We start from the raw sequence: 14,817 nt of genomic DNA on the forward strand, positions 1-14,817 counted from the left end.
GCTATAAAATCTGCAAAGCTGTGCACTTTGAGGCAATGCACAGCTTTAAGTGAACTGCACATCTTTTCAAAATGTTAACAATTAATAATGCTAACATGTCGTTATATAGCAGATCATATTTAAAAATGTTTGCATCTTATGTGGAAAGCCAAGCTAACATTTTCTAGCTTTGTGATCTTACTTTTATAGTTGTGCAGGTATCTGATCATAAAACAAAGTATTTGAAAAGTGATAATGCAAAAGTTAAGAAATCACAAAAGTAGCAAGGCATTCGAGCCAACATTTTTAAAGATATATTTCAGTCTTGGGCGACTGTGGCTGTGAGGGAGTGTGGTTGTCTTTCAACCAGAAGGTTGTGGGTTCGATCCCAGCCCATGCAGTCAACATGTCGATGTATCCTTGGGCAAGATACTTAACCCTGAGTTGCTCCCGATGGCATGGCCAACGGTGTGTGAATGTGTGTCAATGTTAGGTCCTATAGAGTAAGGTACACTGCTCTGTATGAATGGGTGTGAATGGGTGAATGACATGTAGTATGTAAAGCGCTTTGAGGGGTCTTAAAGACTGGATAAAGCGCTATATAAGTACAGTCCATTTACCATTTACCATTTGGGCTGAAGTGGTTAAATCGATCATATTTGTAAAAATCAATGCATATATTCTTGAGGGTCCTCCTAGCACAAGCCAAGATCCAAAAACACTAAATCCCATTCCATTCATGTCATCTGTTATTGAAGCATTCCTGCCTTTTTAAAATGATCACAATTTTCGCCCTTTTAACCAATGTGTTCTTACACAGGATTTTGGTCAATAATGTCTCAAGCTCATTTAGACTTTAGTAACCTCCTTGCCGAGCCACTATATTATATACATGAAATAACAGTGTTCTCGGTTTGAGTAATACACTTCAGGGCGAATAAGCTACGCATAACTATTGAAGTGCCCCTTTAAGACATAGTTGTAAGGACCTACCGCTGATGTCAACACCGGCTTTGGGATTGGAGGATAGACCTTCTGTTTGATACTGTGGATTGTAAGAATGCATGGCAATAAGTCACACATTTTTTTTTATGTAAGCAAAAGAAGCAACAATTGAGAGAAGAGAACAAGAGTTGATATTTTGACTTACCATGTCCAGTGTTTGAAGCAAAGCATAGTTGTGAGGGAAAGGAGACCAAAAACAGTGACCAGGAGAATAAGGACTGCGCCTATTAAGTTTTCAGCTGGTGAGTTCAAACAAACAGCACTGATAAGGAACAGGTCATTCAAATTAAGAAACAAATACATGACTGTGTAGTGTTTCCATAGTTTTAGTCAAGAATATGGATTTGTTTAGAAAGAGAAATTGTAGGCTGAAAGGGAGAAAGACATACTCGGTGAGTTCAAGGTGGCAGTAATGAATGCAGCGCCACATTCTCCAACTGACGTCTGTGCCCTCATTGTGAAATTGTAGAAACCCATTTTAAGGTTTCTTGCTCTCAGGCTGGTGGAGTCAGGATCGTCTGAGCAAAATAGCAGAGCAAAAGAGATTGTTATTACTGATAAATATCCTGAAAACCCAAAAAGCTCACAATTTAACCCAATTCAATTGTTGTGCTTTGCCTTGTATCTGTAAATATAAAAGTAACACTCCATCAAAAATACCAATTTACCATTTTCTATATATCAGAATATATGTGGCATACAAACACTTTATAAATGATATATTATTACATAATATATTGTGACTGTATGCAGCTATAAGGACATACAAAGCATTTTTTAATGCACAGTATTTACTCTAGGGCAGTGTTTACAGTGGGATGGTTGTTTTTATATCACTATGTAGTAAACAGAAGTCAAGTTGCTCATTTCTTTTCCTATTTGCATGTGGATAAATGAGTAATCTAAATAAATGACGCGTCAAACATCTGGATAACCGCACATAAGATTCCTGGTTGTGTGTATTTAAAGGTCACATGACATGCTTTTCTGGTTATTAACCGTCCCCTTGTGTGTTATGTAGCTTTTTATGCGTGTAAACAGTCTGCAAAGTTACAAACCCTCAAAAAGTACACCCTGTAACGAGGTGTCTTGCTGTCTCGCAGACCCCACGTAGCAACCAGGAAATGACACCAATAATCCAGCTCACACAAGCCGTTTAGGACAGAGAGTGAATACACATACTATACAGAGATGAGAAACCAATGTGATTTTGGAACATTGAACGATGTAAATCTAGTAGACCTCAAAAATGGAATTATGACCACTAGAAATGGCAATGTTATGGGACCTTTAAGTGGTCTAAAATATGTTAATGTTTTTTAGGCCAGGTCTGCTAACGTTAGAACTAAACAACGACACGACCACACTGATGTCAACTTTGGATTATTCCACATTCGTTCTCTTACGAGCAAGGGTCCTCTTCTCCAAACTCTCCTGATGTAAGTCTGACTTTCTCTGTTTGGCTGAAACGTGGCAAAAACCTAATGACTTTTCACAGTTGAATGAATCTACTCCTCCTGGGTTTGTCTGTCAACCACTTTCCACCGGGAGAGGGGAGGTCTCTTGCAGATTTACCGCGAGAATCTGAAGTCTTGTCTGTTTCTGTGCACCGCTCATTTGAATCACTTGCCTTACAACTTAAAGATCTCCTACCATGCTATTTTCAGGCATATATTATGGGTCTCAGATATACTGTATAAAAAAAAAAAAAAAAATGTCTGATTAGTTTTCCTCAAAATACCAAACAGATCATGCATTTTAGACATCCCTCATATCCCTCTATTTCAGCCCTCTTAGGAAGCTTACACACGGCGGCATGCGTTGAAGCTTGCCGGTGGGCGTGTCTGACACTCGACTCACAAACCAATCACATGAATCTCCCTCCCCGGACACACAAGCACATGGTTTGATTGGCTAGAGCTTGTACTGGCATATGATTCGATTGGCTGACGCTTCCGTCGAAGCTTCAAAAGTAGAACATTGCTACACTTTGCTCCCACAAAGCAGTTCGGCGAAGCGTGACGTCACCCCATTCAAGTGAATGGGCAGAAGCGTTGAAGCTTCAACGCACGCCGCCGTGTGTAGGGGCCGTTAGAGAAGTGATTCTGGGTCAGTAGCTGCTGGCCTCGCCCCCTTTGGAGCACGCAGACACACTCTTTGAGCTCTGGCAGATACAGCTAAATGCTGTGAATAAATGCCATATCATGTTCCAAACCACATCAAGGATTATATCTGAAAAAGTATGGAGCTCAAATGCTTTTTGTCTTGCGTTTTTTTTTTTGCATTGTTCATAATATCCACATTTCATAAAAATCTCCCAGCCATATTATGTTAGGGGAGAGTGAGCAGAGATGCGTGAGGAAAGCAGCAAATGCATTTGTGAAATCATTATCTGGCTTAGGTGTACAGTAGACAGTGGCAACTATAGTAGGGATTAAAGGTGTCCTATCATGCAAAATGCACCTTTTGATGTCTTTTATAATAATAATAATAATAATTCATTACATTTTCATTAGAGCGCTTTTCCAGGTGCTCAAAGCGCTTTACATGACATATCACACATATTAGACATGTAACAGTTATTACTGTGGACAATACCCACAGGAGCAAATTAGGGTGAAGTGTTTTGCCAGGACACAACGGCCTGACGCAGTGGCGGCCGAGGCGGGTTTCGAACTGATTTGCGGCAGACCACGCTTGAAATTTTGCCGGGGAGACGCCTGGACAACAACAGCGATAGCTACATGGGTGGCTACAGCTTAACATTGTGAAGGATGAGGGGCTGCGTTAGATAATTTGGATCGTGTCCAACGTGTCGACTGCACATCACAGCGCATTATTTTGACCCACATTGGGAACTTCAGTCTCATGCTTTGACTGAAGATGAAGACAGAGGAGCTGCATTTCGCCGACAACTTTAAACAGGCTTGTCTGTTTGAGCAACTGGATCAGTGCAAATAAGTAGAAAGGGTTGGGAGAGAGTGTAAGAGAGAGAGAGAAGTGCCAGGCTGTTGTATTGAAAATATTCAGGAGAATATTTGCCATTGTTCCAATGATAATAAACAAACATTTGCATAAAGCATATTTGTCCACTCATGATAAGAGTATTACAAACTTGAAAAATATTCCTCTAAGGTACATTTAGAACAGATACAAAATGTGCGATTAATTTGCGATTAATCGCGATTAACTATGGACATCATGCGATTAATCGACATTAAAACATTTTCTTTTACTGGAGAAAGTATGTGTAAAAAAGCAAGAAATACAAAAAGGAACTCACCTAAACCCGCAAGAAAAGAAGCATTTGAGCTCCATGCGGTTTCAGAAATAATCCATGAAGTGGTTTGGAACATGATATGGCGTTTAATCACGACAGCATTTAGTCACAGAACTGACAGTGTGGGCGGTGCTCAAAAGGGGGCGGGTCCAGCAGAGAATCAGCCATTTTCTAAAAGGGCTGAAAGAGGGATATGAGGAATGTCTAAAATGCATGATATTTGCATATCTGATCCCATATAATATAACCCATAATATATGCCTACAAATAGCATGATAGGAGATCTTTAAGAAACTTGGTGCAGACCCCAAAAAAACAAATGCATCCAAGGACCCTACCCATTTGTCGGACAATAACCTCTACGAACAATTTTAATCTGGTTTCCGTCCCCTTTACAGCACAGAAACATCTCTGGTGAAAATCATTAACAACCTCCTCATGACAGTGATAAGACTGAGGTTCTCCTCATTGGCACCAAATCCACCCTAACCAAACCTGACAGTTTCTCCATTTCCATCGGCAACTCCTCAGTCTCGACCTCCCCTCAGGTTAAGAGTCTGGGTGTCATCCTCGACAGCAGACTTTCCTTCAAATTTCTCATAAGTTATGTCATTCGGTCTGCTTATTTCCATATACGTAGCATTAACCGCCTCCGCCGTCCCTCACACCGAACAGCACTGCCATCCTTGTTCACACCCTGGTCCAGTGGCGGATCCAGAGTATTTTTGTTGGGTAATCTATGGTAGGGCTAACCCATACAGTGGTGGGGCTCAATTCAGTATTTGCCATGTAATTACATACACGCTATATCGTCCCCCTTGACAGTGAAACGACACGTGTCAGGTTTAGATTATTTCCCTGTCTCAATCCAAATTGAACTGTATGAAATAAAGAGTTTGTCTTGTAGTAAATAAAAAGGGCGACCTGGAGCCAATTCTGCAATTTCCCCAAAGGTGAAAGAGTTGACATGTTGAAAACCCAACCCCTGCAGGGGGATCTGGGGGGATTCTCCCCCAGGAGACTTTTTGAAATACTAACATAAAATACACATTCTGGTACTCTCTTGAGAAGAAAAAAAAAAAATCTATTACTACACATTTAAAAAAATGAATGCCATTTTAGTTTTTTGTTACTTTGTTCTGAAAGCTGAACCTGCTGCTCCTCACAGAGAGAAGAGGGAAGAGGCTCTGCGAATTACTTTTGTGGATAAGGGTGGATAGCCCCCATTATTCTGTGTGTCAAAATGAAAGACAGCCCACACACCTATCAATCATCAAACCGTGGGGTCTTATTTCATTACGTGTTGATTTCTATCAACACGTAATGTTGTATCAATGTATATAGAGATGTACTACAGCAACATTATTCTCCGTCGGGACTTCCTGCAACAACACCACGCCGTTATCGTGATTCTGATTGGCCAGAATACATTATCAAAGATGTTTTATTGAGAAGACGATCACTACGTGACAAAAGTTTTCAAAACCGTTTCTAGTCTTCGGTATTTCCAGACAAGTGGCTACTGAAATCAATCTTACAAACTGCTGTCTGTGCAATTTACTCCGCGAGTTGACAGACTTTATTTTGCTTACTTTAACATCATTTTTCATGGTGGGGCTAAGGTGGGGCTAAGCCATTTCTTGGTATGGCTGTAGCCTACCCCAGCCATACCCTTGCGCCTCCACTGCCCTGGTCCCTCCACGCATCAAATACTGCAACTCTCTTCTCTCTTCTCTCTGGTCTCCCTTAACCACCATGGGGTCCAGAGCCTTCGGCAGCTCGGCACCCCCTCCTCTGGAACTTCCTCCCACCGGGCATCCGGAATACTGACTCTCTCTCCATTTTCAAATCACGTCTCAAAACATTTTTCTTCACACTGACATATCCACCCTGATCACTATTCATCACACATCCTCTGTTCTTATTGATTATGTCTTGTTTTATTGCAGGTATTTTGTTTTTGTACCTTTTTACGATGACTTTCAGAGCCTTAAAAAGGTGCCTATATACACTGAACAAAAATATAAACGCAACACTTTTTGTTTTTACCCCCCCAGACCCCCCCAATAAAGCAAAACTGCACGTTTCAGAGTGGCCTTTTATTGTGGCCAGCCTAAGGCACACCTGTGCAATAATCATGCTGTCTAATCAGCATCTTGATATGCCACACCTGTGAGGTGGGATGGATTATCTCGGCAAAGGGGAAGTGCTCACTATCACAGATTCTTTTAGGTTTGTGAACAATATTTGAGAGAAATGGTTATTTTGTGTATATAGAAAATGTTTTAGATCTTTGAGTTTATCTCATGAAAAATGGGAGCAAAAACAAAACTCTTGCGTTTATATTTTTGTTCAGTGTAAATAAAATGCATTATTATCATTACCTGTGCTGAAATTGATGACTGTATTGCTGTTGTCCAAACAATACAGGACATATCCTTGTATGAAAGCAGTCTGCTCTTTTAGATATATAGGGTCCCAGGATACTTCAAAATCGGAATCCTGCTGTTTCCCCTTCAATGACTTAAACAGGCCTTCTTTTATACCTGACAAAATGGGTAAAACAGTGTAAGTACTATTTTATGCCACTGACACATTTGTAATGCAAGCATTTGTCCACAGAAAAGTCAATTGATTCAATCATACTTTTCTCTGTGAAATAGCCCTCTCTTTTGTCCAGTAGCAGTGGAGCTCCCTGGGTGCAGGCGTACACGGAAAATGAGAATCTTTGTCCGTCGGTGAAGTTTTCTGGGGTAAAGAAATAACAGGAGAGCTGTTGTGCTGTAACACAATCAAATGTAATGTTACATTGATAACTGTTTTGTGGGGAAATAATACAACTTACTTGAAAATACTTTGGCATTGGTCTTATTGGGAGGCACTCTCAGCCAGTCCACAGTGCAAGGCCCTGACGTAGGACACCAGTCCACTATGTACCCACAGCTGGCGGCAGGACTGGCAGACCAGGACAGGTTGAAGCCCCTGTTACTGCCAATGATCCGAGAAGTGTTCACTCTGTGTCCAGCTGAAAATGAAGACTCTTTGAAACTTAGGTTTGACATAAAGGTAGGATAACGTTCTTTAAAACATTCTTGAAATGTTTGGTGATAACCTTCTTAAGATGTTTTTGATAACCTTCTTAAGATGTTTTTGAGAACATTATTAGAACATTATGCCCTACAGTTCTTAAAACGTTTTCAGCGGGGCGTTTTATTTTGGTTCGCAGAATGTTCTTCTGAAAGGTAGGATAACGTTCTTTAAAAACATTCTTGAAATGCTTGGTAATAACCTTCTTGAAATGTTTTTGATGACCTTCTTAAGATGTTTTTGATAACCTTCTTAAGATGTGGTTGATAACATTGTTAGAACATTATGCCCTACTATTCTTAAAACGTTTTCAGCGGGAAGTTTTAGTTTGGTTCCCAGAATGTTCTTCTGAAAGGTTGGATAACGTTCTTTAAAAACATTCTGGAAATGTTTGTTGATAACCTTCTTAAGATGTTTTTGATAACCTTCTTAAGATCTTTTTGATAACATTATTAGAACATTATGCCCTACTGTTCTTAAAATGTTTTCAGTGGGACGTTTTATTTTGGTTCCCAGAATGTTCTTCTGAAAGGTAGGATAACGTTCTTTAAAAACATTCTTGAAATGCTTGGTAATAACCTTCTTGAGATGTTTTTGATGACCTTCTTAAGATGTTTTTGATGACCTTCTTAAGATGTTGTTGATAACCTTCTTAAGATGTGGTTGATAACATTGTTAGAACATTATGCCCTACTATTCTTAAAACGTTTTCAGCGGGAAGTTTTAGTTTGGTTCCCAGAATGTTCTTCTGAAAGGTTGGATAGCGTTCTTTAAAAACATTCTGGAAATGTTTGGTGATAACCTTCTTAAGATGTTTTTGATAACCTTCTTAAGATCTTTTTGATAACATTATTAGAACATTATGCCCTACTGTTCTTAAAACGTTTTCAGCGGGACGTTTTATTTTGGTTCCCAGAATGTTCTTCTGAAAGGTAGGATAACGTTCTTTAAAAACATTCTTGAAATGCTTGGTAATAACCTTCTTGAGATGTTTTTGATGACCTTCTTAAGATGTTTTTGATGACCTTCCTAAGATGTTGTTGATAACCTTCTTAAGATGTGGTTGATAACATTGTTAGAACATTATGCCCTACTATTCTTAAAACGTTTTCAGCGGGAAGTTTTAGTTTGGTTCCCAGAATGTTGTTCTGAAAGGTAGGATAACGTTCTCTAAAAACATTCTTAACATTTTTGGTGATAACTTTCTTAAGATGTTTGGGCGCATAACTCTTAATAAGTGCCGTTCAAATTCTCTACATCAGTGGTTCTCCACCTTTTTACACCAAGTACCACCCGAGAAAATAGTTGGCTCTTCAAGTACCACCATATGACCAATGATAAAATACAGTCCATGCAGGACTCGGAGGCAAATGTATCTCTCTCTCTCTCTCTCTCTCTCTCTCTCTCTCTCTCTCTCTCTCTCTCTCTCTCTCTCTCTCTCTCTCTCTCTCTCTCTCTCTCTCTCTCTCTCTCTCTCTCACCACAAGTGAGAATATAAAGAACAAAATAATAACTTATTCTCACACAACAAATGTTAACTGTACACACATGTCATTTCCTGGACCTATACCAAAGTTTGAATTTAGGCCTCCTGCAACCACCTTCATCGTAACAGAAAATGTCCTCTTGGGAATTCAGTTCCACAATAATAATGAAAGCCTCCAGGAGCAGATGAGCCTAAGGGCTAATAGCTCATCTTCAGTCTGCTGATGTTTGCTATTGCCATTTCTGTGGTGGCAAAGTAAAAAAGAAAATAGATAAGAAAAAAGACAACAATTAAGGACAAGTGTGTGCTTTTTCAGTGTTTGACCTCGGTCACAGCCTTCTCTCCATTATTTGAGCAAATGCCTTCTTCCTGAGTCACTTCTCTCCTCCATCACAGCGGCTGTGCATATCACTTTTGCGTTGCTTGTGGAGCCTGCGCTTGTGCTCGGTTGATGACTGTCCTCCTCCTCATTCACTTGTTCACTTTAGCTGGTAATATTCTCCTCTGTACCTCTCTTCCGAATACCTCCCGTTTTGAGCCACGTTTTTAACATCATTCAGCTTTCTTCTTTCTTTAGCTTGCTTGCAACGTTAGCGGGTAGTAAGGTCGTAATTAGCAACGCCAGAAATTTAAAAAAAAATGTTTTCGTTTCTAAATCTAAAAACAGCAATAGCCTATTAGAACTAATTTAAACCACAGTTTCAATTATCTCAAGCTTATTTTCATTCGTTGTAGTATGTTGATAGTATGATTTATTTTTTAATTAATGTTATTCAATCAAGCCTCAAACTGATGGCACTTGTCCCTATAGCCTGTTTTAAATTGAAGTTGTCTGAGGTCCTTACCATCAGCTGCTCTTGCAGTAATAATAGTGTACCTTAATGTCCCAAATGTGCACAATGTAGCCACTGCTTTTCGTCTTTTTGTTTACTTAGTTCTGTTTCCTGTATTTTATATGTCTGTGTTATGTGTAAAGGTTAAAGGTGGGGTAGGTACGTTTGAGAAACCGGCTCGAGATACACTTTTGTTATATTCCATGGAATGCTCTTAACATCCCGATAGCAATGGATATCTGAAGTGCTTTGACAAAAAATCCTTTAAAAAATGTCATCTGTGGAAGGCTCTGCAAGGAAGTGGCATATTTTTTCCGGTTGTGTATTTTCAAATTCTAGCTCACTCGAGCTGGTTTCTCCAAAATTACCGACCGCACCTTTGAATAAAAAAAATATATATATATATATTAATTAATCTTTTTTTTTTTTTTTATATATGTCAGATTCCTCCACGTACCACTAGCGGGAGCTGGCGTACCACCAGTGGTACGCGTACCACAGGTTGAGAACCACTGCTCTACATGATAGGAAAGGAGGTTTCAAACTTCCTTTATAAACTCCTTTAGCTTAGGAACCACTGAACCTCACTTACCGAAAGGAGAGGAGAAAATGCTGCCCCACAATGCCTAGCAGCCGCAGCATTCGCCATCACACAACAGTTGGCCGTTCACGGAAACAACCGATTATGACGGAGAAATTATATCATGAAACTTACGGTGGTTATTAAGCATTTTAAAACGTATGTGGTAAGTTGCCAAAATGCTTTGTTTTTAACGTTCATCAGTATTATAATCCAAAAGAGAAATATGAATGTTAGTTTTTACTGAAATGATTAAATAAAGTCAACATTTCACAGAGCTGTGTGGGGTTTGTTCAACTTTTAAAATATGTTTGAATGGTGATATACACAGTGATAGATGTTAAGGACTAACGTTTATAATAAATACATCCCAGCTAGCGGGGAACGTTCTCACAACTTTGGCTAACGTTACCTATTGGTTCTAACAAGGTTTTAAAGAAACGTTTTAATCTGATGTTCAAAGAAACTTTTTAGGAGGTTTATTTGTTCAAATAATGTTCCTATAAGGTTTAAGGTTAACTAAGACATAACGTTTTAACTGCAACATTCAGAGGATGTTTTGAGGATGTTATTGAGGCCTTTCATGTGATATGTTAACAAAGGTGGAACGTTTTGCCTGCAACATTCTAAGGACGTGTTTTGGACGTTGTTGGGTAACACATTAAAGATGTTCTATATAAAACGTTCCCTCAATGTTACATGATAACAAATAAAGAACATTCTCCAAGCAACATTCTGAAAATGTTTTCAGGATGTTATTGAGGCCTGAGATGACAGAAAGTGTTTTATAAAATGTTCCTTTAATGTGATAAGTCAACAAAGGTGGAATGTTTTGCCTCCAAAATTCTAAGGATGTGTTTTGGACGTTGTTGGGGTAACACATTAAAGATGTTCTTTTATAGAACATTCACTCAATGTTACATGATAACCAAAGAAGAACATTTTGGAAGCAACATTTGGATAATGTTTTCAGGAGGTTATTATTTTTTTATAAAATGTTCCTGTGAAATGCGAAATATTAACATGGTCATGGTCAACGTCAGATTTATTTGTAGTGCACTTTAAAAAACAAAGTTTTTGCATTTGTTTGAAAAGGATGTTTAAAAGAAATCTGACCATATTTTCCTTTTTAGAAAAAAACAAGCACGTAATTCATGATATTGCATGTTTGCGTTGGCATGTCTGAGTTCCCAGCTAGACATTGTTGGTTCTAAAAACATTCTGAGAATGTTACCATTCATTGTTCTAGGAATGGTTTCATCGAGAAGTTTTATTTTGGTTCCTAGAATGTACTTCTGAAAGGTAGGATAACGTTCTCTAAACACATTCTTAAAATGTTTGGGGATAACATTGTTCGAACATTATACCCCAAGTTTTTCTTTTTGTTTCTGCACATACGTATCTCTATTGTCATATGGATCGAATAACACTTAGAAAACCAAAGACAGACATATAGAAGAACGGACCGACTATCACTGCCCGTCCCTGAAACCCCTGTTAGTGTTTGTATGTGTTTCTTTCTACTGTGTGGCTCTCTCTCTGCCTGCTGGTATGCTCTACACGGCTGGGAGCAATCTCCAATCAACCACACCGGCAACCTGCTCGTCAGCCACACTATGAAAGCCTGCAGCCTGCACTCAATCCCTGCCGGATTGTTGCCGTGAACGGTTTGTTGCGTGCCGCTCCAGCTTTTTACCAGCATATTCTTTGACAACTTTGCCTGCTTTTGCCTCACACTCATTTTTGTGTCTCTCCCAGGAGGAATCCAAGGCCTTCCACACTCCCAAGACCAGCCAGGCCCCTCTACCCACCCTGGAACAACTGTTTCCCACTGCCGCCATAACCAACCTCCACTCCCAGCTCCCCTTTTCTAATAAACAAATGTTACTTTCACCTGCTGATTCCGTGTCATCCTTTTACATGTGTTAATAGTCAAATTCCAATAGTTAAGTAAACTATCATAAGCATCCTAATGACCACAGTGGTCAGTCCACTTACCCAGGAATTTTGAGTTGAACAATTACAGGAATATTATGTTTTTATGTTCAAATAATGTAAACATATTTTAGTAAATGGTTACCATAGAACATTTGCATAATTTCTTTAACATAAACCATGTTATCCTTCTCTAAAATAATAACATTCTGGCAACATAAATACAAATTCATTTTAAGAAGGTTATTACCAAACATTTTAAGAATGTTTTTAGAAAGCGTTATCCTACCTTTATTTTCGGAAAATACGTGATGGCCTGCTGTTGACGACATTACCTCACGATTTCAAAGTAAGAGCATGATGGTTTGTTTAATGCTCTGTGTTTGTATTATAATGAACAGCGGAACGTTAGATGCATTCTTTATCAACATCATCATCATCATCATCATCATCATCATCATCATCATCATCATCATCATCATGTTATAGTGATATAGTTAGTTTGTGTTAGTTTATTGGTTCAATACAGCATATATCGAGCCCATTCGTATGCATTGATGTTGAAGTACAGGCTACGCCATTTTCGGGTCCCGGGGGGAGCAGCTGGCACTGAAGCAGCCCAGAGATAACTCTTTCTTCATTGTTTTTTGTGTATTCAGTCAAGCAGGTCAAAGTTACAAAGAAAGCACTTATTAGTCGGCCTGGTTTTACCTTACCAGTGCAGTGGGGGAATTGGGGGAATTGGGCTTAACAGGTTAAAAACAAAGTGACACCCATGCTTGCCAGATATTAAGAAATCTGTAATTCTGTTATTTTAATACCTGGATTGAGGCTGGGAATGGTGATGGTGGATGGAGTTGAGCTGCCGTTTATATTCCTAGCTGTAACTGTGACGATATATTCTTTAGTACTGTTCAGACTGAGGGAAAAACTTTGTTTGTTGAAAGCCAAGTTGGTTCTATGGTGTTGTTGTTTCTCTGTGGTCTTTCTCCAGATCACTTCATAGCCTTTGATGAGTCCATGACTTAGTTTGGCCTGTGTCATCTGGAGAGAGATAACATTAGGACATCAGCTTACCTGCTGAAACATTCACAGAAACAATTATAAAATGAGTTTGCAGCTATGGAACAGTCCTCTTGGCTCCACATTGGTACTCTGGAATGTTTCATACTGCCTGCGGTCAACATCTCAAAACTACAGTGTAGTTCAAGAAATTAAAATCTTAAATCCCAGGTCCCTCCAACAATGTAACATAAATATACTGTATATATAAGACAGCAAACAATACATCAAATAAAAAACAATAAATGTGGGCCAATTTGCCAAATAGAGGGCCAGGGAGAGCTTTAGATCCTTGTCGGACAGGAGAATAAACATGGTCCAGTGCGTAAAAGTTAAAAACAAACACCAAAATAAAACCATAAAAATGTAATGTTGGAGAGGAGCTCGAGACACAGCAGCCATCCACGGAGCCGCATTTTTCCAATCAATCCGTACTACTGGATTCAATACAACATGCATTTCCTCCTTAAGTGGTGAAACCAACGTGGAAAAAGTGGGTAGGAAACAGAATTAAAGACATCCCACTCCCTTGCACAATCTTCATCAATCTTATCCCTTCAATCTTCTTCCGTGCTTTTGGGTCCACACACTTTGTACTTCCGCAACTTAATGCAGTTTGTCTGGAGCAGCAGAAGATGCTATACTCAGCTTATATGACCTCTTCTACAGCAGGGGTTCCCAAACTTTTCAGCCCGCGACCCCCAAAATAACAGTGCAAGAGACTGGCGACCCCCTGTCGAAGGGGGTCGTGAATTAATTTCAGTTTTCCGCCCTCTCGTGGGAATATATCCGCAATGGAGCAAGCTTAAGTTTCACTTTCGATTGCATGATATAGCCCAGCGCCAAACCTTCGTCAAACATGTTGCCACTTGTTTGTACCATTTTCAGGCGATTTGTAATCTGTTCTAGAAAAACGATGTATTTTTTAGGATTTCAAGAAGCATATAGAACAAACAATGGATGTATTTTATGAACATGTATCCATGCTGAAAGTAGATTTAGATGTGTTAGGAGTGAGATAGAGATTATTATCTAATATATGCATCTGATGTTGTTGTTGGGGCTGCATAAACGTTTTTTTATTTTTGTTTTGTAGGCAGACCATGCAGGCCTCAGAGAGTTAAACTTGGGCCTGCGACCATAGTTTTATTGTATTTTGTTTTGAAAATCCACAGCGGAGGTTTGTGTCGTACTACATGCAGTGTATTTTGCATATCTCTCAGTAGCCAACAATCTGTGAGTCTGTTGGCTCGGATATAAACTCGTAATAAATGTAGTCTACATTTCATAATAACAGGTGTAAAACCTTAGAGGATTTTAAATCGCATTTGAACTAAATGCTTATACAATCTGTAGTTGTATTTGTATTGTTGATTTAATGTGTGAACGAGGCGATATAGAGAAGGTTAAGCTGTCATTATTAGGCTGTAATTTGTTATATACTGTTGGAATGGGTAAGCAGGCCTATTGTTTTTAGATATTTGTGGAGTTAGGTGGTCCTTGAGTGTTTTTTATTGGTTAAGTGGTCCTGGTGGTATGAAAAAGTTTGAGAAACACTGCGCTAGATTGT

At 39.1% G+C, this 14,817-nt stretch overlaps 1 protein-coding gene across 1 annotated transcript in view; it reads right to left on the reverse strand.

The window, feature by feature from the left end:
• Window positions 1-14,817, reverse strand: part of LOC307023402 (leukemia inhibitory factor receptor-like) — a 78,731-nt gene that overhangs the window by 3,675 nt on the left and 60,239 nt on the right. The window contains exons 11-17 of the mRNA XM_079656632.1: window positions 13,007-13,229; window positions 7,110-7,289; window positions 6,911-7,012; window positions 6,649-6,810; window positions 1,374-1,502; window positions 1,130-1,223; window positions 973-1,024 (exon numbers count right to left, since the gene is read on the reverse strand). Of these exons, the coding sequence (XP_079512758.1) occupies window positions 973-1,024; window positions 1,130-1,223; window positions 1,374-1,502; window positions 6,649-6,810; window positions 6,911-7,012; window positions 7,110-7,289; window positions 13,007-13,229 (942 nt within the window). The remainder of the gene's footprint in view (window positions 1-972; window positions 1,025-1,129; window positions 1,224-1,373; window positions 1,503-6,648; window positions 6,811-6,910; window positions 7,013-7,109; window positions 7,290-13,006; window positions 13,230-14,817) is intronic.

This window comes from Notothenia rossii, assembly GCF_949606895.1.
Source record: "Notothenia rossii genome assembly, chromosome: 11".
Lineage (NCBI taxonomy): Eukaryota > Metazoa > Chordata > Actinopteri > Perciformes > Nototheniidae > Notothenia > Notothenia rossii.